Source organism: Phocoena phocoena, chromosome 14, assembly GCF_963924675.1.
Source record: "Phocoena phocoena chromosome 14, mPhoPho1.1, whole genome shotgun sequence".
Taxonomy (NCBI): Eukaryota; Metazoa; Chordata; class Mammalia; order Artiodactyla; family Phocoenidae; genus Phocoena; species Phocoena phocoena.
Window position 1 is genome coordinate 88,005,727 of NC_089232.1, and position 23,276 is coordinate 88,029,002.

At 50.2% G+C, this 23,276-nt stretch overlaps 1 protein-coding gene across 1 annotated transcript in view; it reads right to left on the reverse strand.

The window, feature by feature from the left end:
- TRAPPC12 (trafficking protein particle complex subunit 12) overlaps nucleotides 1–23,276 on the reverse strand; it is a 54,515-nt gene extending 31,239 nt beyond the window's left edge. Inside the window, exons 1-4 of the mRNA XM_065891214.1 lie at nucleotides 22,062–23,276; nucleotides 14,723–14,839; nucleotides 4,171–4,284; nucleotides 2,899–3,037 (exon numbers count right to left, since the gene is read on the reverse strand). Coding sequence (XP_065747286.1) covers nucleotides 2,899–3,037; nucleotides 4,171–4,284; nucleotides 14,723–14,839; nucleotides 22,062–23,273 — 1,582 coding nt within the window. The 5' untranslated portion in view covers nucleotides 23,274–23,276. The remainder of the gene's footprint in view (nucleotides 1–2,898; nucleotides 3,038–4,170; nucleotides 4,285–14,722; nucleotides 14,840–22,061) is intronic.

The following is a 23,276-nucleotide window of genomic DNA, read 5'->3' on the forward strand; positions in this document are numbered from 1 at the left end:
AATGAGAAGAAAAATGCGTAAACATTCAGCATGTCATCATGGATGAATGTTCACACGCTTTAGCTCAGATACACGTAGGATTTCTGTCTATCCCATGATCTAACTGAGCTGCTCAGTGACGCGGGCCACCAGCTCCTCTTTATCCCCATCCCAGTGCAATGTAATTCCAGGCAGAATCAGAAGCCTGCGTGCACTGTGCACATCCTCAGGACGAGATGTTCTAAGAGCTGAGGGGAAGGATGACAGAGTTCTACACCTGGACCCGAGGACCCGATTCCTCATTTTACAGGAAACTCGGCGTCGCCTCCGTGAACCTCTGTCCGTGAGGAGAACCGGCAGGGCCGCAGTGGCCACGGGACAGGGTACCTGTAGTTTAGAGCTACTGGGCGATGGCCTGCGCGCTCAGAGTTCTGAGCTTTTGTCAGCAGCAGACAAAACACCTGTCGGCATCAGCTGCCAATCCCCGGACGCAGCGGAGGGTCCCGCGCTCTGCCGTGAGCGTGACCAGGCCCGGGGGTGTCGGGGAGGCCGTGGGCAGGCCGGCACGGGAGCCGTCAGGCCACAGTCAGGCACGGTGGGAAGAAACATTTTTTTCCTATGCTGAAGGGAAACATAGCTGCTCCTAACCAGAAGCGTGGGAACAGCCGTCTCTTGATTATCAAGGCTGCCAGGTAGAATTTATTGAACAGAAATGTCCCCACACTTCCCCACGTAACATGCCTTTAACCTTTCCATCGAACACCTTTCCACTATTAAGAAGTGGCAACAGAGACACATCCTCATTTGGGGTAGAAGCCTGCTCATCGCCTTCTGCGGAAGGGATGGACCACAAATGGCTAGGAAGTGTCGGTGAGAAAGGAACGCAGGACCTCCCACGCTAGGGGTGTAGCCCCCGGACAACCAGGGGATGCTGGGCCTCTCCAGACGAGCACGGGAGGACGTGGACCCCCGCTACGATGCCAGGCGCACGGATGAGCCTTACGGAGCGAGAGGACGGATACAGCCCTGCTCCCCAGTGCTGGGGACTTCCTGGCACAAGTGTGGGAGGGTGACCTTCCGAGAGAGGAGGCGGACGTGTCTGCCTGCCCTGTGCAGACACCACGGGGCCCCAGAGCAGGAAGCGTGGGCGGGAGAGCAAGGCCGGGGGGCCTCCCACCCACTTCTAACCTGTGGAGCCACCACTGCTGCTGGGGCCACACCCTGAACGCTTGCTCACCAGGGCTCCTGGCTTTGGGCCCTTCTCGCCTGGTCCTCCGGAGACTAGCTGGACCCGACAGGCCACTGGCTGGTAAGAAGTTTCACAAATTTGGGGCGGGAGCCCTGCCACCCCCTTCCTGACTCCGAGCAGTATAGCATGGCTAGTTCACTTCCACTCAGTCGAGCCAACCTCATTGAGACAACCAGTCTGATTTCTGCCCTGTGGTAGGTTTTAAAACCTACCTTTTCCCCCCCTTTTCTACAAGGGGTGAGTTCCTTTAGTCAAAAAGAAGAAAAAGAATTTTTACACTAGTGAGGCTAAAAGTCTAACAGTACCTCATGCTGGAAATCCTCCTTCAAGCCTGGGAAAACTCAGGGCAATACAGACCAACTCCCGTTACGTGAAAAGTGAAGATGATGAAGGATAAAGCACCGAGGACTAAGAGAGCCTAACCCCCCAACCTTCCCTGTGTCCCCCAAAGAAACAGGATCTGAGATTTAAGGAAAAACAACACAAAAAGCAGTTGAGAAACATGTTTTCACTTCTAGTCTTCTTGGTTCATCATTTACCTACCAAGTTAAGGAAGATGTTGATTTTTGATTTCTTGAAACTTCTACAAAAATTACCACCTTTATAATTAACTGGGCCTTTGTAGTCTCTTGTTCTGTTTTTATATTTTCTTCCCCAATCAGGCTCTGCATTTCCTGGCAACCAGGACCTTTCTTTGTCGCTCCACTGCTGCATCCAACAGACGATGACCAGCCAATCTTACAAAAGATGGCAGTGATCTACGGTTTGTCACTCGTGAATCAAGAACAGATGAGAAAAACAGCCAGTGCAGTGATTACTACGTGCGGCCACTTCTAAGCAACTTACACATACAACCTCATTCACTCTTCATGACTCTCCAGGAAGAAGCACGATTACCACCCCTGTTGTACCGATAAGGACACCAGGGCAGAGATGCCGAATCACTGGCCCACGGTCGCACACGAGTAAGAGGAGGGGCCCGGATTTAACAGGGAGTGTGGCTCCAGAGCCCGGGCTTTTAGTGCCCATGCTCATGTTGCCTCTCAGAGGTCCTTCCAAATTGCTTTACATTTAATACAAACATTTGATGGGTTTCAAACATATTTACAAGGTTCTCCACCAAGAGATGTTCGTTCTACCTCAAGGCTACTCCAGAAGGCTCTTTGTAACCGGCCCTCTCCCTTCCCCAAGTCTTATTTCTGGCCACCTTCCGACAATGACCCCATGCTGCAGCCCAGTGTCTCCAAAGGATGGTCCTGACCCATTGGTGGGCTGCAACCAGACTTTTAAATAAATTAAATAAATCAGAATGGAAATTAGGAGAAAATGGCACAGAATCAGTATTGCTGCATGACTGTCTGTCTCTGTTTCATTTCTGTGTGTACCTTTGCACTAGGTCACGATACAAGATTATTTTTTACTCCGGAGCACAGTCTGAATGTCACCACCTAATCCTCATACCGGGTCTTAGTGCCATGGCACATCAGGTGCCCGAGAATGGGCAGACGGATGCGTCAGTGGGTCTGTCCAGCTCAGTGTGTTCAGGAGCGAGTGAGGTCACCCTGTAGGTCAAGGCCCACTGCGGGCCGCTCATCTGATGACCAGGACTGGATATAAGTGCAGGCAAAGCATAGCACATGCAGAAGCACTGACATTCACCCCAGCCTTACCCCTACGCCCAGGGTACACGTGCGGGTAGTACTCGTAATAGAGATCTGGCTGATCCAGGTTTCCGAAGGGCTCAAACTCCATCTCGGCATTCTGGAAAAGGCCCAGCTTCACCAGCAGTGCCAGCCTCACAAACCAAAGCTAAAAACCAAAACATAATTGAAATAATCGGTTATCTGTGTGTCGCAGGGTCAGAGACTCCTATTCCCTTTTAATTTGATATTAGAGCTCGATTTCAAATACATTAAAACAAGAGCTAAACTAACTTTCTTTCTTGGCACGTTTGCATAATTACAGGTTTATAAAAACGGATTTGAAAAGGGACACCCCCTCCCGGAAAGAGAGCAGAATCCAGGGGCTGGGGTGGAGGAGGAGGGAGGCCGTGAGCGCAGGGGGAGCGGGCAGCGGAGCTGTGTCGGGGGAGCAGCGAAGGGCGTGGCATCTCGGGGGGAGGGGCATGGGGGGAAGCAGCCGGTTCCCGTGGCCAGAACACACGGCACCTTCCGGAAGCCAGCGGAGGCCACGTGAGAGGGCAGGGCTGGGGCCTCGGAAGTGACCCAAGTCAACCTCGTTCCACCATGGAGAGAAACGAGGTGTAAAAGCAGTGGCCGCGTGGCAAGGGCCGGACTGAAAAGCCGGGCACCGCTCCGAGCGAGCGAGCGAAGGCCACCCTGCTCCGGTCCACTGTGCGTGCACGGCGCCTGTAACCTGGGGGCGGCGGGCGGGGCTCGCAGCTGCAGAGCAGGAAGGTGGCGGCAGTCTGTGGGACGACCGTCGAGAGGGAGCGGGGGTCGGCTCACGCGGGAAGCGGAGCCGTGTCCGGGGAGGCCACCCCTGGCCGTGCGGACGGGCTTCAGAGATGAGGAAGGAAAACCTGCCCCGCTTGGGCCAGAGGCCGGGGGACGCAGCGCGTGTAACGTGGCCGTGCGCTCCTGACCGCGCCCCGCCTGGCAGACGGAGAAACAGGAGCACAGCCCAGACCGCTGCGCCCGTAGGCCTCCAGGGTCCCTCCTCTCACCAGCTCTTCGCGGACTTGGAGAATCTGGAGGCTGGCTCGATTTGCGGGGGGGGGGGTTCCCACAGAATTTCGAATAAAAGTTAGCAAACGCCCCGTGGAGAGGCGGGAATTTAAGGACTTCTGTGCTGAACCTTCTCGTCAGAGGAGCTTCCCGTAGTTCAGAACTCTCCTTTCCGCGCTCCTCCCTCCTCCTTAAGAATTTAAAGCCCTTCCAGCCCCCAGACGCTGCTGAAGCCAAGAAGGCTCAGGGCGGTACCTGCAGGGAGTCGGCGGTGTGGCTGGTCGGCAGCCCGCTCTTGCCATAGCCTTGGCCGTGGGCCGTAAGGAGCCGCCCACACAGGTCCACGGCTGCCCTCCAGTTCTTGCAGCTCTGAAAGACACGGGGACACGTCACCAAGGGCTGGGCGGCTCACACGCGAAGGCCGGACGGGCGTTAGGTAGGAAGGGTGCCGAGCCGCAGACGCGCTTCAAGACGAGCGAAAGGGAGTATGTTACCAGTTAACCACTGACAGCGCGGGGGCAGAATTCTCTACGAAAGCTCCCCGACCACAAATCCGTAAGGCTGCTTTCCTTTTTAGCAAGACACCTCTATCGTGTGATTTTTATCAAATTACAATCGAATATTTAATTTTAATCTGTGTGCTGGGTATATCTGTATCTAAGGTCTGTGTGTGACTGTAAGTGGTTTATATGTTTAACATGATTCTATGTTCTCAATATGAAAAATAAATCAATGAACTACGCCGATGCAACATGTTCTAGGCCGTGTATCCACATGCAGCGCTTCATGTTATAACTAGAGGGATGCTGGCTGATACCGACACACGGGCTCGGGGACTCGGCCTCACCGTGCCCATCTCTGCCCTGATGCGACACAGAAAGGAGGGCCACCAGGCAAATGGGCGGGGAAACATCACCAGAGGGACCGTTTGACCCTTTAAGAAGCTAGAAGTGGATGCTGGATGCAGGCTCTCCCGACAGAACAGGCACCACCCGTTGCCGCGTCAGCGCACAGCCCAGTCCGCACGGCAGAGGCAGGTCAGGTCTGCGGAGCAGGGGGTGGAGCGGGGGGTGAACACACATCTTTGCACCTGTTAACCTTGGCTCCAGCGAGGAAGGGGGACAGTAAACTGCTGTTTTCAAGGACGCACTGAGTGATCTTGTGTCTGCGAAGTGCTTCTTGAACAAGAAGCCGGGGGTGCCGGGGGAGCATGTCCAGCCTGTTCTTTCCTCAGTTAGAATTCACATTTCTTTTTATGACACAGTCAGCGAGGGCCAGCTCCTCGTGGAGGACCCCTCATTCCTCTTCTTCCTCTCTCACGTGTGTGTGCATGCCCAGCCCGCTTAGTGCAACTGGGCCGGGAAGGATGTTGGTGTGGCACGAGTCCAGGCTCCACGGTGAACTGGCCGTGTGCCCTAACACAAGCCGCCTGCCTGCCCCAGCCACGGGCACCTCAGGCTCCTCGCGGCTCTGCGTGACCTGACAGGTCATGGCTTTTTAGTGCTGAGTGATATTCCAGCGTCTGGACGAACCACTGTTACCCATTCACCTGCTGAAGGGCACCTTGGCCACATCCAATCTGGCCACGATGAATAAAGGTGCTATGAACATGCAAGTGCGGGCTTTTGTGTGGACATGAGTTTGAAATCCTCTGGGCAGAGCAAGCAGCAGGACTGCCGGGCTGGATGGCAGGCTCATCTGGCTTTACAAGGACCCTCAAGGCTGTGCACACCTGCTCTCCACCAGCAGAGAGTGGAGCCTGCTGGCCGCACGCCCGCCGGCGCCTGCGGGGTCAGAGCCTGGATTCCAGCCGCTCTCATAGGCGTGCAGTGGTCTCTCAGTGTTGCATGGGCTTCTCAACACTTTCTCGCGTTATTTTCCTCCCGCGTTATTTTCCTCACTGGCCCGACAGCCAGCACCAGCTACCGGATTCCTGTCAGCAAGCTGCAGCTGTAACCGGATGACGCAAACCCGATTTCTTAAACTATATCTTGCAGCCTTCCCTTTCCATGATGAGAAGACTGGCACAGAGACAGCGCAGTGTCAGGCCTCCTGCTCCAGGGCCATGTGCTGTCCAGCTCTGAGAGCCACTGGTCCATCCTGAGATCGGACTGGAGCCACTTCCCTCGAAACGGTCCCAAGTACGACAGGAACGATTTCCAGGAACACAGGCCTTCCACGTTCTGGTGGGCAGCTCAGAATTACCTTTAGGCTGGTGAAGACTGTTTATTCTACAACTATCTTCAGGCGCTTTCTCCGGTCTAAACTCAGCGCAACAATCCCTTTCTATGGTAACAGCGGCCGTGTACATCCTCCTTGAGCTGCAAACGTGGAAAGGGACAGGGAAGGGTGTTCCGCTGAGTTCGGACCAGCTCTGTGTGTATATCTCAGCGGGTCCCGTGTGCAGGGCTTGTTGATGGCCTCTTCCTGCCCGCCTGCGTCACACACGCTGACCCCTCCTGCTGGGGACACTCGATCGCAACAGAGCGCATGGGGCAGTCTTCCCAGGAAAGGACTTCAGCTGAGAGCGAGGAAGGGATGACCCAGTGAGGAGGGCAGGTGTGAGCAGCTGGGAAGCACAGGAGCAGGAGGGAAGGCCCTGTGGCCCGAGGGAGGGGGGCAGGTGAGGGTGGCAGCCCAGGTGAGGACGGGGGCAGGTAAGGCCAGGGCCCTGAGCAGGCTGCCAAGAGCATGGCGACATTCTGGAAACAGCAGCCCCTGCAGTGATGAAGAGTGAATCTGAGGGGCCATGCAGATGTCGCCACAGCATTGGGGAGGGTGTCCAGTCCCCCAGACCCCGCGTCGGCCTGTGGACCACACCCACCACCACTTGGCCCCTTCTGCAAGCTCCAGGCGGCTCTGTGCACCCTCCGAGGAGGTGGGCGCTCATCTGCTGCCCGGGGACTGAGCGGCCCACAGGGCCCAGGATACTCCGTGGTCCTGACAGGACACGCGGCCGCTGCCACCTTGGAGGGACTGTGGACCATGCCCCCTCAATGGCTTGTGACTGGTCCACAGCCAGAAAGGCTCAGAGGCTGAGAAGCTTCTACAGGACGAGATGTCTATTGAATAAAATAGTAACAAAGGGGGCTTGCGTGTGGTACATCTCACTTTACTCATTATTATTAATTGATATTGAATTTTACAAAAGTTTTAGTCTGCTAAAGACTGGAAAGTCAAAAAAAAAACAAACCACGAGAAAAACCCAAAACCCAAAACCAAACCCCACTGTCCTCAGTGCCGAGCCTGAAAGGTACAGCTGCAGATGCAGAAGGCAGGGGGACAAGACTGGGTGACAACCTGGGCCTCTGAGACACTCGGAGGAAAAGAAACATAAGCAGCTGGCCGTGCGGCCTGTGCCCGCCCGAGACGGGACGTGGGAGAACCTGCCCGTGGAGGGTGGAGGAGCAGAGGGTGGGGCAGCGGCCGGGGCAGGGAGGACGGGCCGGCCAGTCGGCCAGGCGGTGACGCAGAGCCAGAGTGAAGGAAGGTGGCGTCCTGGGAGCAGGGAGGAGACGCGCGCGGGTGGAGGTCAGATCCACCAGATGGGAGGTGGACGAGCAGCGGCGGGCAGTGAGGAGGCAGCTCCGGGGGCGTTCAAGTCGCCAAGCTCCCGGGGGCAGCGCCAGGGACAGCGAGACTCAGTGCTCCTTTCTAACCAAATACTCGGAGCCTTACAGAGCAAAGGCGGACCAAGCTGGAGACAGGCCAACTGCCCGCTGGGAAGGATCCTGACTGCAGACCTCTGGAGGCAAGTGCCCGGAGGGAAGGGAAGGGTTCTGTCTGGGGGTGGCATGGGGAGGTGAGGCCATTCATTGAGGAGTAGGGGGAGGGGTGGGGTCTGAAAGAAGCAGGGATCCTTTAAAGAGGCACTGAGAGCAACCAGAAAGAAGAGCCCACCGGCACACACACAGGGGACGGGACTTGGGTCCTGGGGACAACGCGTAACCCAACGTAAAACCTGACTCCTTAGTCTTTAGCTTCCTGCGGGCTCAGGGTGGTGGCGAGCAATTAGGGAAATGGCTAACAACGTTCCTCAGGCGCCAGTACTGAAAAGTGGCTTGGGCAACACTGCTCTAGGGTGCGGTCTAGCTCACCCATCCTGCCCGCATAAAAGACAGCCTCGCATTCCAGGTAACTGTCAACTGTGACTGTGTCCTGTCTCCTCCTCTGGGTGAGGTCCTGGGGCAGTGGCCTTGTCTAGGGCACTGGTTGTAGCCTCTAATGGTATTTCTTTACTATGGCCCTTATCACGTATAGATGCTCAAAGATTTGTGAAACATGAAATAGTGAATTCATAGAACTATGAAAGGCAGTAAAAAAAAAATAATACATTAGAAATGGAAGAGATGCAAGTCACAATTTACTAGTGAGTTGACCTTCAACAGCTCCCACTGACCCCCACCCCCCAAAAAAAAGAAAGAAAGAAAAAAGAGGAAAAAAAAGCAAATGCCATTGCTAGCCTAAGAAATGAGAAAAAACAATTTTTTAAAAAGAACAAGTCAGGGAAGACAAGGAGACATGAAAGCAAGTACGTGCACATGGTACCGGTAAACGTGCACTGCTATACTGTTTCTGAAAAATACGTATTAATAGTCTGTATTAATATGTCTCAAAACTGTCCCTACTCTGACCTAGTCAGTCTCCTCCTAGGATTGATCCTAAAGAAATAATCCAAGGAGGACTGGGTCCAGGACCTGCAGGAAAAAATCCACGTGTAGGTGGATCTACGCAGTTCACGCCCATGTTGTTCAAGGGTCAACTGTAATATGGAATTGTGTTTGTATAACACAAATACATATATATATCTATCCATATTCACACAGAGACACACTGCATGTATACACACACACACTAAACTAAATGTTAGTACATAATACCATCATGAATGTGGAATCTAAAGACAAAAATGATACAAATGAACCTATCTATAAAACAGAAATAGATTCACAAACATAGAAAACAAACTTCTGGTTACCAAAGGGGAAGTGGTGGGAGGGATAAATTAGGAATTTGGGATTAACATATACACACTACTATATGTAAAATAGGTAACCAACAAGGACCTACTGTATAGCACAGGGAACTCTATTCAATATCTTGTAATAACTTATAATGGAAAAGAATCTGAAAAGCAATATATACACACACACATATATATGTGTGTATATATATATATATATATAACTTGCTGTGCTATACACCTGAAACTAACACAACATTGTAAATCAAGTATACTTCAAAAAACATGTTAGTACATAGTAACTAAGATGTTAACCAACAGTGGTTTACACAATTAATTTCTCTTCCATTTTTCTGAAGTCAGAACGTGCTGTTTGTAAAATGGGGAAGAGAGGTTTGGGACTCAAGGACAGGCTGAACACCGGTGGAACAACAGCCTCACAGACGCGGCCTTTACGTCCTGGTCTAGGAACGGATGGTGGCTTGTCCACCTTTGCCCCACGTGATGGGGCCCCAACTCTTACCTGATGTGCAGGAACCATATTAATGCCTGTAGAAGTAACACATCATTTTTTCTACCAAGTACAGATGTGTACCAAGTACTAAGTACGGCAGCTAAAGCACGAGGGGAGAGGGTTTTTTCTGGGGTGGGTGTGCGGGGAGCTTTAGCTCTAGGACCTAAGGAGCCCGTTGACACCGTCCCAGAAAGAATGCGTCTGGGAGCAGAAATATATTAATGAGACTATCTGATCATGGATATTTATGTATTTTTGAAACAAATAAGAAATAGTTATTACACAGCAAAGACTCCTATCTTATTTTATATCCACTATATATATAGGTACCCACCACTCATAAAACATTTAAATGTGTAATAAAATTATTTGCAGTACTTTGCAAATATGAAGTGCTCCATAAATGATTAAAATAGTAAAATGTATCACATAAAAAGCCTTCAGCTCTTGCTAGGATTCTTACACTAAGATATGCTTTCTATATTTCAAACCAGATCACCATTAAAAATGAAGCCCAAACCTACCACCTTATTCATTTTTTTAGTAAATGTAAATCTTTTCAAAAGTGGCTTCTTTCCTAAGAATAGAAAGCAGACCTGTTTATGCTCCTGTTAGCTTCTTCCCACTGACGATTGAGGACAGTCACTCCCACTCCCCCTTCCTTCCCCCCATATACACAGGTTCCGCATTCAAGGACTCTACCAACCTCAGACTGAAAATATTCACAAAAAATTCCTGAAAGTTCAAAAAAGCAAAACCTGGACTTGCCTTGCACCGGCAAAGAGTCACGTGGCACTCAGATTGTATTAGGTGTTGTCAGTGACCTAGAGATGATGTCAGGGACACGGGGGATGTGGGCGGGTTACATGCCAATACTACGCCCTTTCATACAGGAGATGTGAGCATCACGGGTCTCGTATCTGCGGGGGTCCTGGAACCAAACCCCACGACACTGAGGGACAACTGCCAAGGAAGACTCACGCCGATACCTGCCACTCTTGACGGCACGGGCCTTTCTTCGGCTGAGCCCTTTTCTGGTTAATATCACTGGCCGGTAAGTGACATGTAGTCATTTCTAAGCATGCTTACACTAACCCGGCAGCCAAGGTCAGGACAACCTACTTCCCCGGGACAATAACAACGAACAGCGCGTGCAGGGAGCCTGGGTGCCTCCTGCCCGCCTGCCGGCAGCCTGTCTGAGGACTCATCCTGCTCCGCTCTGGCCACTGCGGCTCAGGCCCAGAGGTGACCAGACAGCTCCTCTAATCTCTATGTTAAATCTGACTATCTTCTGGTTTGAGAGTCAGACATGGTGGCAGAGGAAACAGAGAGATGAAATGAATTTCTTTGTATCCTAATTTAAAAAGAAAAGAAGAAACAAAAAAAGGGAAAGAACATAAAGAAGAAGTTGTCAGAAAAGCTGCCCATTTACAATTTATGATTCCCAAATAATATCCTTCCTGACAGAAGTTTACTGTGTACTTCGAAGACACTTCCAGGTACAGGAATATTTTTGTTCCCGCAGAGTGGGATCAACACAAACTGTCTTGTCCACCAGAGGCCTGGCAGCAATCAGGGGCTACTGACTGTTCCCGGGGGTTCCAGGAGCGCTGGGTGAAGGGGCTGCTGCAGGAGTGTGGCCCAGGCCAGGGGCACCTCGCAGGGGCGGCGATGCAGTCAGGGCCGGGCGACAGAAGCAAGCGCAGGCCAGAGGTGACGGCTGCAGGAGAGCTGTGGCCGTGGGACTGCCGCCAGGAAGGAGCTCGCCGCACCCCTCCAGCTCCCAGTGCCCCCTCTCCAACGGGGAAGCAGGAGAGCAGGGGCAGGGCAGGAAGGGCCGGAGGACAGACGCGGAGAACGTCCAGGGCTGGCACCGGGTGAACCTGGCCAAGGCAGATTTTGCGGCCAAACTAGTTCTAGGTTTCCAGGGCTCTCCCGGTCTCAGAGTTGAGGCTGAGGGATTATCAGCTCGTTTTCAAGCACGAACACGAGCCGGGGCATCACAGGCAGCCTTCGCACTTCGTTTCTCTTGCTCAGCACGGTCTGGAGATTTATCCATACTGATGAACGTGGCTCTCATGCACGTATTTCAACTGCTCCGGATATTAAGGTTTTTAATAAAGTTTTTGGCCAATACAAATCATACAGCACATTCCTGCATATATCTTCATGAACATATACAGAGTCTTCCTAAAGTATGTGATTAAAAGCGGCACAAGCCATGTATTGTACCAGCTGCTGCTCAACTGCTCTGCAAGGCAGCCCTTCCGGTTCAGGCGCCCCGCACACGCACCCCTGCTGACATCTGGTGCTACCAACACAATGGGGTTCACACGCAGGACACTCTTGCTTCACTGAGATTTCTGTGGTCCCAGGGAGGCTGAGCAATTTTTCCATGCTTATTGGCTGTATGGTTTCCACGAACTGCATCTTCATATCTTTCGCCTGTTTTTCTATCGGGCTGTATCTGTTTCTTATAAATTAGACGAAGGTCTTGATGTGTATTTCAAATATTTTCTCTCATTTTTTAATGCTGTTTATGGTGTTTTTGTTAAACACAGTTTTAAATTTCAAAGTAGTCAGGTTATCGATATTTCCTGGAAGGTTTAGTTTTTTGTGTCTTGTTAAGAAGTGCCTCTCTGGCCTGAGTCTCTTCTATTTTTTGAAATTACTTCACTTGGAATTCCCTTCTGGGTGTGCTTAGAAGCAGCGGTCTTTTCATTTTCCCACTTGAACATCCAGTTAATGCCATGCCCTTCATCCATCAGTTCATTCCCTTCTTTCCCCAATAACCTGCCACGCGGCTCTTCCCACACACGTCCCCCGTGCCAATCCTGCATGGCCCCTCGGGGTGGGGACCGCCCCTGGCCTCCGTCCTGCTGCTGTGGCGGGCAAGCGGCTCCTGCTTCACTTTCACTCTTTCCAGCTCTTGTCCTTGTGTGAGTTTCCAGTGAGCACGCAGGGTGGACACCGCCTCTATTCCACACGTCAAGCGTGCGCACGTGTGCATGCGTGTGCATACATGTACGTGCGTGTGCGTGCATGCACAGACATGTGCGCTGGATGCAGGGAGGCGGGGGTTACTTCTCCAGCATCGAAAGGGTGAGCACTGCCTTCAGCTTTCGGATGCTCTTTCGCTCTCCGGACTTGCCTGAGAGGTGAGGCAGAGCCGGCAGGGTCAGGGTCCCTCTCCGTTCCTGGAAAAAGGCTGAGGAGACAGGGCTGGCCTCTGCCCCCTCCTCTCCATCTCCCTGCACAGCTCTGGGTGGCCTGATGGGCGAGCCAGGTAGCAGGTGTGCAGGAGGGGATGAAGGAGACCCAAGGACAGGCTGGGGCGACCACACAGCATTGGCTCTAACGCCCAGCGCCCCCTTCCTTCAGGACAGCGGGACCTCAGCTCTGCAACCTGCGCGAGCCGGGGCCTGTGATTATAGGCCGCCTGCTGCTTGACGATAGTTACGGATTTCTCCAGAGCGTCTTGTGCTATTTCTATCTCATTGTTTTCCACCCCTAGTTTCCATTCTTGGTGGTCCTCCTCCATTTTCAATAGTAGATGTCAGAAATGTTTTGGTAAAAAAAATTGTTTTTAAAATTAGAATTTAAATATATCATGTTAATCTTTAAGGGCTGTGGAGAAAAATCTTAAAAATCTCATAATTATTGTGTATGACATGTAGAACTCTGATAATGAAGGTATTTAGATATGGGAAAAAGATCTAAGCTTAAATAAATATGACTTTTTTAAAACTAGGAAGTAAGATATAGACTCTATTTGAGAAACTGAACATAGGCATTCCACAACTTCCAAAAGATGAGAAAAATAGTCCAATAAAAATCACTCAAGTAACTGATAGTATGTACATAACTCTTCCCCACCCACGACTCAAAGGAAATCATTAACGCCACATATGAATGACACCACTGAAGTGATTAAAATGTCTTTCTCCAGAGGCTGTGACATTCATTTCCCTGTAAGTTAACAATCTTAGAATACTCTGACATTACTTAGGAAAATACACTGAGAAACTCTTCCCTAGTCTTAAAGACGAGAGCAATTATTTTAGGACATAATTAAAATGCCAGGGCAAGGTAACGGTCTTTTTATGTATACATTTCCCACCTTAAACAGGTCTCCTTGTTAGGACTGTTAATAAAATTTCTACTGGCCTCAAGTATTTTCAATGTACGGAAAACAATCAAACCACCGCATACATTTATTAACAGCAGGAGTAATCAAAGGAGGTAAAAGATGGCCTGAGAATTGATGACACTGTGTGTGGCTCCGTGTGTCTTCTCTAAGCTTATCATTACAAGTCACACTTTGGGTACAGCTGACTGCTCACGACACTGGCCGAGTAAAGGGAACGACAGTGGCCCACCGCACAAGGGAGACGTGTTCATTCCACCAGATTCATGCGGCCGTGGACACAGTTACCGTCTGAGACCTGTAACTTCATTAACAAACGATAATGCATAGAGACACTTAAAGGTTTGCTGTTCCCTCTCCCTTTTAAAAATAGAATATCTCCACATCTTTCCTTCCCAAAGCTTCTCATTCATGGGAATAAGTCTAGAATCACTTCAGTGAAAGAAACTCAATGAAACATTTGATTTACATTTACTAAAAACTAATGTTTCAACGTGAAAATGTCAGCAAACCACCTAAGCAAGTGTTTCTTTCTTCTTCTTTTCTTTTTTTTAGGTCTCTCCCTCTCTCTTTTCTTTAAGCAAATGTTTCTTACTGACCTTTTTGAGGACACAAGCTTTTGTAGCAACATAAAAGATGCTGTGGGGCACAGTTTCCAGTGGCTCCCAGGCCACCAGAAGCATCTGCCCCGCCCAGCTTAAAACGCCTGCAGTCAGAGTTTCCTATTTCAGAACAGCGTCTCTGTCTGGTGTTTGCACTTACTCCTGTTAATGAATAAAGAAAGGCTTTCGTGCGCATTTCTGGGGAATCCACTCATTTAATAATAAACCTTCTACGCCAAGTGGAGAAAACAGAGTATTTTAAGAAAATCAACGTAAACTTATTTCACTCTAGTTATTTTTGATGAAGCATATTTAATCAAAGTATATACTGCTTCAAGTAATTTGATCATTTGAAATCACGCTTTCTAAACACTGGACTTAAAAAGTAAAAAGCACGTTAACGTGATGCTCTTTGCTGTACAGGACTGGTTATCTAATCCAACAAAATTCTATTTATGTGCAAGGGCTTAGGATAAAATACTCAAAGTAATTAACTGGAGGTGAAATATTATGAAGGGAAGCAGGACTTATCAAAAAAAACACAAACACACACACAGAAAATCAAATACATTGTTACTTACAATGAGCTGTTTCAATCCAACAAAAGACTGTTCTACCGAGTTGGCGTTTAAGACCTGCCTCTTTGCTGCAGCTTTTTCACCCAGGAAGCGAAGCATTAAGTCTTTAACTGCATCTCCCTTGAAAGAATATAAGAAAAACATGTCAGGACAATAAAATGTTAATTAAACTCAGCTAACCAGAACCCATAGCTATAACCAAAATCTCCTTTTTCTCCATTGGTGTATGGAGGTCAAAATGTGGTTACAGCAGAGTCAAACTTCAATAAACCAGACGCTAAGGCATCACGATCTTTAATAAAACATGCAGTTTAGAATGGCTCTTCTTTTGGAGAGGAAGCAGTGAAGCACCAGCGCCTGTACCAGGCTTATGTCAGAGGCACAGCAAGCCAGGCGGGGGGCCGGAGGCGCGGGGCACGGGGGGCGTGAGCGACACCGCCCCCGGGAGAAGCGGCGTGCACGGTGGGACCCAGGCTGGGGCGGGCAGGCCTGAGCGCCCTCTGCCCGCATCCCGCCAAGCTGCCGGCCGGCCTGGGCCCCCGGGAGCCCCTAGGGCCTGGCTAGAGTAGTGAGTGGTGGCCCAGGGCACTGCCTTCCGCCCAGGGCTGCGTCTCTCCCGAGCCCAAGGAGAGCAGGGGTCCCTCCCTCTGCCGGGCCCTCCGCTCGGGGAGCGGGCTGCTCCGGAAAGGCCCCCACCAGCCTCCACACAGGGGCTCTCTCAGCCCAAGCCTCGGGTTAGACCCGCCTGCACCTGGGCTGAGTGACCGTACAGGTGGACAGATGGGCGAGGTCAGGGGAAAAGGGATCATCCATGGCCAAGTGACCCAGGAGGAACCTGGGAGGAGCCAGGACGGAGGCCCAGGTGCTCAGAGACCAAGCCGCACGTCTTACACAGGGGAAGAGATCTAGAAGCTGCAGTTCTATGATTTTTTTGCTTTCAGAGGGTAAGGTGAAATACTTCAGATGCCAGAACCACAGAAGTGGCTAACTGATCTGGAGGGATAATTAAAGGGCGGAATAAGAAGAACTCAGCCATATGGCTCCATAAAGCTTTGCACAAGTGTAACTCCTATCAGACAAGGAGCTTTATCTGAGCCAGAGGAACTGCGAACCAGGAAAGGGCAAAATCACATCTTCATGCCGCCGAGGGAAGACCCGTCTAACTTCTCCATCATTGCAACCGTCTCAGTTAATAGGACCACACTGCGAAAATCTCCTGCCCTTTAAAATTCTCTGTTAGTTAACACCTGAGTTAGCAGGGAAGTTCCTGAGACACGAGCGTATATAGAACTGACAATCATCTCACCTCTGAAAGCCCAAAGACGCGACAAAACGCCCTAACATGGACTGGCTCTCGCCGTGTCACTCAGCTGAAGGCAGTTCTGACACGGGGGTAACAGCGCCTTTGCCGCAGACCCTTCATGCTCACCGGAGCGGGGGGAGCAAGCTTCCTCCGCAGGATGTCTTGTGAGCTATGCGGGGTGGGATCCACCTAGAACCCCAGGGACCCCTTCCAATCAGCAAATCTTCAGGGGAGGGCACCCAGGGCAGGGGAGCGTGGGGAGACTGAGCGTGAACGAGTCAGGTGCTGGATCTCAGCTTGCAGAGGGCCTCCCCCGCTGCAGCGTGGGAACGGCTTCAGCAGTGCCTTCTAAGTTTTAATGTATGAAGTCAAAGCAAAACCCAGAGCAGCTGACTCCCAGAGCACGGGCCTCGGGCTTTACTGTCAGGAAGCCTGACGACACACGCGGTCACAGGCAGTGGTGCTGAAAGGACAGTGGCCCAGCCTCACCCGGCGCTCTGCCTGGGCACCAACGAGAAACACGGCTGCCCCTCCCGGGAGGGCTCTGTCCTCTTAGTCCCGGGGGAGTGAAACTGCCCAAAAAGACGACATCCCAACAAACAGAAACAAAACAAACTCCAAACTCGAGGTTGTGGAGACATCGGAACCCGCATACGCCGCTGGTGGAATGTAAGACGGTGCAGCCGCTCTGGAAGAGAGCTGGGATGTTCCTCAAAGTGTGAACCGCAGGTTTACTATGTAACCCAGCAGTCAGTGGGCCAGCATAGTTCAAACCGTGTCGTTCAAGGTCAACCGTATGTGACAACAGAAAGGAGTGGTGTACTGACACATGCTACAATTTGGATGACTCTTGAACATGTCTCCATGAGAGAAGCCAGTCATGACAGACCACGTGTCGTGTGATTCATCTGTATCAAGTGTCCAGAGAGGAGAATCCAGAGAGATGGAAAGCGGGTCAGTGGTTGCCTGGCGCTGGGGTGGGGTGAAGGGGTGGGGACTGAAAGCAAGGAGGTCTGGGGCTTCCCGCTGGGGTGATGAAAACGTTCCACAAATTGATGTGGTGATGGCCCCACAACTCTGTCAACAATCTAAAAACCACTGAATTGTAAATTCGGTGCATGAGTTACATGGTGTGCAGATTGTATCTTAACTAAGCTGTAAAGACAAAGACAGATCTAAACCCCTTTCACAGGGGGCCCTGAACAAATCGGTATTGAAGGGAAGCTGTTCACTGATACCATCAGCTTTAGGACGGCTGCAAAACGGCTTGCACCGGCCACTCCAGACCTTCCCTACCTCACACACACGTTCAACACAGGTCAGCATCCTTCACATCAGGAACCTAAGAAAGGGGAGCCAGGCCCACCTGCGAATGCGTCGAACAAACTCAGCGGCAGCAACGTCTGCTTCTGTCCGTCACAGAGAGACCCAGCCTGGGCTTATCGTCCTAATGTAAACAACTAGAACACGGAAAACACAGACACAACAAGTGTCTTCTGACACAGAGAAGGATGTGATCTGAGACAAGGGTAGACGAGGAGTTGAGCTCTTGAACCCAAAGGCAGCTGTGGACGCAGTGGTGCGGGGGTCACGCCGAGCACAGGGAACTCGCCGAGCGGGGACTGGCTGGGAGCTGGAGGGCAGCTGGCCGGACCTGGCAGTCAGAGCACCGGACAGGATGGAACCGTACAAAGAGCAGGGCTGGAAAGCCACGTGGGCCCGCGACGGTACCGCTGAGTGGTAAACGGTGCGTGCGAAGGGTGGACGGGGAGCCGGGACAGGGCTGTGAGCTCACTTGGGGCTGAGATGTCCAGTCCAGGCGACCACTGCAGAGCGCTCTTGGACACACAGGCACTCGGTACAGGCGTCAGAAAGGTCACCCAAGTATGCAAGCTACTCTAAACTCACCCTGAGAAGCTAAAAACTAAACCTGAAAAGGATCAAATGAATCTGCTGGCTAGAACAAAATACAAGTCTTTTTGAAGGAAGATGACAAAATATAGACACTCAACATTAGGAAATCCACAATATCCACCCTCTGATAAAAAATCACTAGACATGTGAAAACACAGGCACACGTGACTCACGACCAAAGAAAAAGTAAATACAAATAGACTCTGAAATTACAGCACTGATGGAATTTTCAGAATAGAACTGCGCAACAGCTATTATAAATGTGCTCAAAGATCTAAAGTAAAACTTGAACAGAATGAGGAGAGAAAAATATATAGAAAGGAACTAAAAGGAAATTATAGAGACAAAAAATACGAAAAATTTACTGACTAGCATCAGCTGCAAACTACAAAGTGCAGAAGGAAAGATGAACAAACTGAAGGACAGAATGACAGAACCCCAAACTTAAGTACAAAGAGAAAAATGATTGAAAACAAAAACAGAAACAGATCTTTAATGACCTCATTAGTAATATCAAGTAATATGTGAAAGTGGAGTTCCCAGAAGCAGAGGAGAGAGTGAAAAACAGAAGAGCTAACTGAAGAAGTAATGACCAAAAATGTTCCAAAATTGATGAAAATAATAGAGCCACAAATCCAACAGGGTGAATGAAACCTAAGCAAGATAAACATAAAAGAAAACCATGGGAAGGCACATCAGAATCAAACTGCTGAAAACCAGTGATAAAATCTTAAAACCAACCAGAGGAAAACATATACACTAGGTACAGAAGAGAAAAGATAAAAATTACTACAGACTTCAATCAGCAACGATACCAACTGGAAGATATGGAAGGACACCTTCAAAGTGCTGAAAGGAATAAAGCTGAGTCAACCTCCAAGTCTACGCGTTGTAAACACACTGCATTTCCAGCAAAAAGAGCTTTGAGAGTGAAGATGAAATTTCTTCAGACTTAAAGAGGAGAGAATTCGTAGCTAGCAGACCTGCAGGAACAGGTACGTCTTTGGCCATCCGTAGGTTTCCAACACAGGGACTTAGCATGGCCCAGGAAGGGGGTTTTCACAAACTGTGGGCTTCCCTGATGGGATTCCCGTCAAATCCAAATTGCAGGAAGAGCGAGGGGAAGGAAAGAATCAGGGGGCAGAATCAGACAGGGTGGTGGAAAGGCCCAGTCTCAAGTCTGGACGTTGGGTTTCCAGATCCACCAGCAAGGCCACAGCATTCTGAGTCCCCACCCTACTATCTTCCCTTCACGATCTTACTACCTTTACCACTGACATTCTGCTGCTTCTAGTTTACTTATCTCTTCTGTCTCTCTCCCTCTCCCTCCTTTACTCCCCCTCCCTCTCTCCTTACTGAACAAGCTTCATACAAATATTCTCCAACTTCCATTCTTCACTGGTTCTGAAAATTTCTGAACGATCGTTTCCCCACAAACTTTCCATTTATCTCTTCAAGAACACAGGCCATCTAAGACTCTAATTAGTTAAAAATGCCGACATTCCTCTTTTGATGCTATATGGTTGGATGAAGTGTTACACGCTCACCTTCAAGGCCTCTAACTTACTCAGACTGCTATAGAAGTCACTTCATAAGGAAACAATTTAACAATCTTCCCCCAAAATTTTATCCCATAGGAAGGAATTTTTAATTAGGCACCAACAGGTGAGCAATTGGAAAAATTTCGAGGTGTTTCAGAAAGCTGACTTAGAACAATGATGCAACAGTTACAGTGGCATAGGGAGAAACTTGTGAACAGGTAAATCCAACAAATGCTTGGTTGACCTCTTACAAGCCTGGTGTGCACAGTGAGTTAATAGATGTGTTCTACCCCGACCTTAAGTCCTCTGGCAAATAAACACAGCATTTCCAAGGTAAACCACACAGTTTTTCTTTTCTATCCTGGGAATGAAAAGTTCTTTGAAGGATAGTATACAACTGAAGAGACACAGGTGAAGAAACAACCAGCACATGTGTTCCATGGGAAAGTCAAAGACATTTTAGGAACTATTCTCAATTCATATTTCAGTTTACCATGAGGTTTCCAAAACAATCACTGTGAATTGCAAGAGGTACGGAAGACATTGCCTTCAGATTTAAAGGAAGCAGAAAGGAAACACGCTGTCTCCTGGCTGGCCGCTAGTGTGGGTCCCGCCCATGCAGTGGGCGCCCCGACCCTGGCTGATCACCCAATGCCCTGCTTATTTCACAGTGGCCACCTGGAAGCTTCAAAGCTGCAGAGGAGCTATCACAGAACCCGTGCTTTTCACTGGCAGAAAGGGCCTCCATGCCTGATTCAATCTGGGTTAAACTAGGAACGAACATCAGCACTTTGTGTTCCCAACTCAAGAACGACCAACATGCTTCACTGCAGGAGATGACCCAGCCACCCCGGGGCATTCAGCATCCCCGGCCCTGTCCATGAAAGCTCATGTGCTCAGCCTAGCCCTTTAGGCGACCACAGTGAAATACCTCTACATGGTTCTAAATGCACCCTAGGAGCCCTGGGCCTCAGCACCCTGTGCGGAACCACTGGTTGAGTCATCAAATCCTGAACATCAAATATCCCTGAAATCAGAGTCCATAACTGTGATTCACTGAAAAGACCCTGTGAAGGTAAATTCATGTTCAGTACATTCTGCTTGAGAGGGTGGAGAAGGGGGCTGAGGACAGTGCCTGGTGGGCAGCAAGCCCACAAGGAAGATGCGCTTAGTGAGCAAATATGCTGTAGACACGGACGTGCAAAATATCTGGAACCTGCAGGCTTTCACTTCAGTTACTGAGAAAAACAGCCAACTGGCCTCACTCCTCCAGCAGCCACTCCGCTTCTTATGGGATTCGGCCTCACGGGGCTCAGGGCTCCACTGCCTGCACCGGGCTTTCTGACCCTGCCGAGTGTGTGGGAAGGGGGACTCCTTCCCCCGGGACGGCCTGCTGAGGACCGCAGGGTCCTCCTTCAGTTCCCAGAGGAGAGACCCACGCAGGACCTCATGTGGCACAGACACTGCTGATCCCACCTGCAACCCGGGCGGGACAAACCACACCTGACGTGCAACTGAGCTAACCTCACGTGGACGTACACACATACCTACAAAAACATTATCACGTAAGGCAAGCTACATGCCATCTTATAAAATACGAACCTCATTAAGTATTTTGCTATAACATCATTTTTATTTTTCTTTTTTTCACGAAAAAGATATTTATTTCAATATAACGTCATTTTTAATACCTACGTAAACATTCCACTGAAAAAACAAGATGTGTCAAATGTATTCAACCAGCCTTTTGATAATGGACTTTCAGATGGTTTCAGGTTCTTTGCAATTATAAACCTCACTCTGATGGGCAGCCCAAAAGCTGGGTATTTGTACATCAGTGAGATTATTTCCTTACAAATAATTCCTAAGGGTGGGATTTCTGGGTCAAAGGATATGCGTGTTTGGACGTGCGTTTTAAAACTTAAGAAAGTTTGTACCAAATGATCAGTCCCACCAGGGCTGCTTAAGCAGGCTATTTTCTCACATTCTAACAAACATGGAATAATTATAAAGAACTTAGACGACAGGAAATGAAAATAACTTTATCACCTTTGATTACTGGTAAGATTGAACTTTTTAATATTGCTATTTACTGTATGTAATATTTATATATTTTTATGATTTATTATTTTGAGGGGCCATTCGTATTTTCTTTTTTTTACCAAATCTGTAAGAACTCTTTCTACATCAAGCACATTATATGTACTGCAGATATAGTTTTCCATATCTAAAAAGAGGAACGGGGATTTATCATTTACTAGAGCTCAAATGTCATAAATAAACTGATCTCGCAAAGTTCAGAACTGCTTCTTATTTCTAAGGCTCTGATTAGTACCTAAACCACATTATACCAGAGAAATCAGCAGGGTTCCAAACTACCTAGTGACATCATAAAGATTCCCGCAATCAGAATCTTTGGAACTGCTGAAAAATAAGGGTTTTTCAATCCTTGAAAGGTTTTTTACACATGGATATACATGAAACACAAACAGATGAAAAGCAATGAGCTGTGGACACAGAATCACCAGTTCTGCTGAGAAGCATCCAGCAGCCCACGTTCGCTCTAAAGCCCCTGTGCTCTCACCTGGATGTTGTCGAACTTGAGGCCCGGCATGGTGAGGTCCTCCTTGCCCACGAACACCGTGCTGCACTGCTGGGTGGTGACTGAAATCAGCACGTTCCTGGTCGCCTCCCCGGGAATCCAGGCGTCGTTTCTCCGGTCCATCTCGCTCATGCTCAGGGCGGTGGCAAAGGGGTCCTCGCTCCCGGCAAACACAGCCTGGATCTGTGAAAACGGTTTTGGAGACTGAGGAATTTCCAGAGAAGCTGTGGAAACACCTGACTCTGATCTTTCCGTCCCTGGGGAGTAAGAAGGGTCAGCAGAACCCAGGGAGTCTTCCCCCACTGGGGTAGCGGCGAGTGAAGACAAGCTTTCGGGAATCGAAGGGCTGGCGTTGGGATTACTGACGGAGATGAAGGTGGAGGTTGTGAAGGAATCAAAGAAGTCCGAGGCCAAGGAGTTAGTGCTGGTTGTATCGCCAAAAAATTTGCTCAGGCTAGGGCTCGGCTGGACCACCTGAGGAGGGGTCCTGGCGGCCGCTTCGCTCACGCCGCTGAAACTGGGCGATTTCACCATCTGGGACTCGAAGCCGTCGCGCAGGACCCGGGGCTGGGAGCCGGCGGGCGGCGGCTGGCTGAAGATGGTACACATGGGCACCGGCTCGTCTTTGGGGGCCGGCTGCCGGGGGGACAGTCCTGATGCCGGCCCCGCTGCGGGCGCCCTCACGTCCCCTGGGCCCAAGTCCTCTGCACCCTCGTGCTCAAAGGTGGGCAGGTCTTTCACCTCCTCTTGCTCTGGGTCTTCCTTCAACGATGCTCTGCTGTCGGGGGTCATGTCCGAGACGTCTTTAGGTGTGTCCTCTCCCTCACTTTCACCATCATCACTCAGAGCGTCCAGCGCTTCTTCATCTACGACGCTTTTCCGTCTGTGACCTGCGCCGCCTTCTGCAGTCTCCACGACATCCTGCAAACAACCCAGGTCCCCCGCGCCATCCTCGCTGTTGTTCGGGGAATCAGAGATGAGGACGCTCTCCATCATGGGCTCGTCGAGCTTGTCCACTAAGTTATTCGAGTCTTCTGACCCAAACTCGTCTCCACCGAGATCAATAGTTTCCTCATGATAGAGGAGCTGCCGCTGGTCTCCCTGGGGCCCTTGCGGAGCCGTGCTCTGGGCCGGCCCCTCGGCTGGGCCGCTCTGCTCAGGCCCACGCTGCTCGGCACCTTTAGCACTCTCCATGGT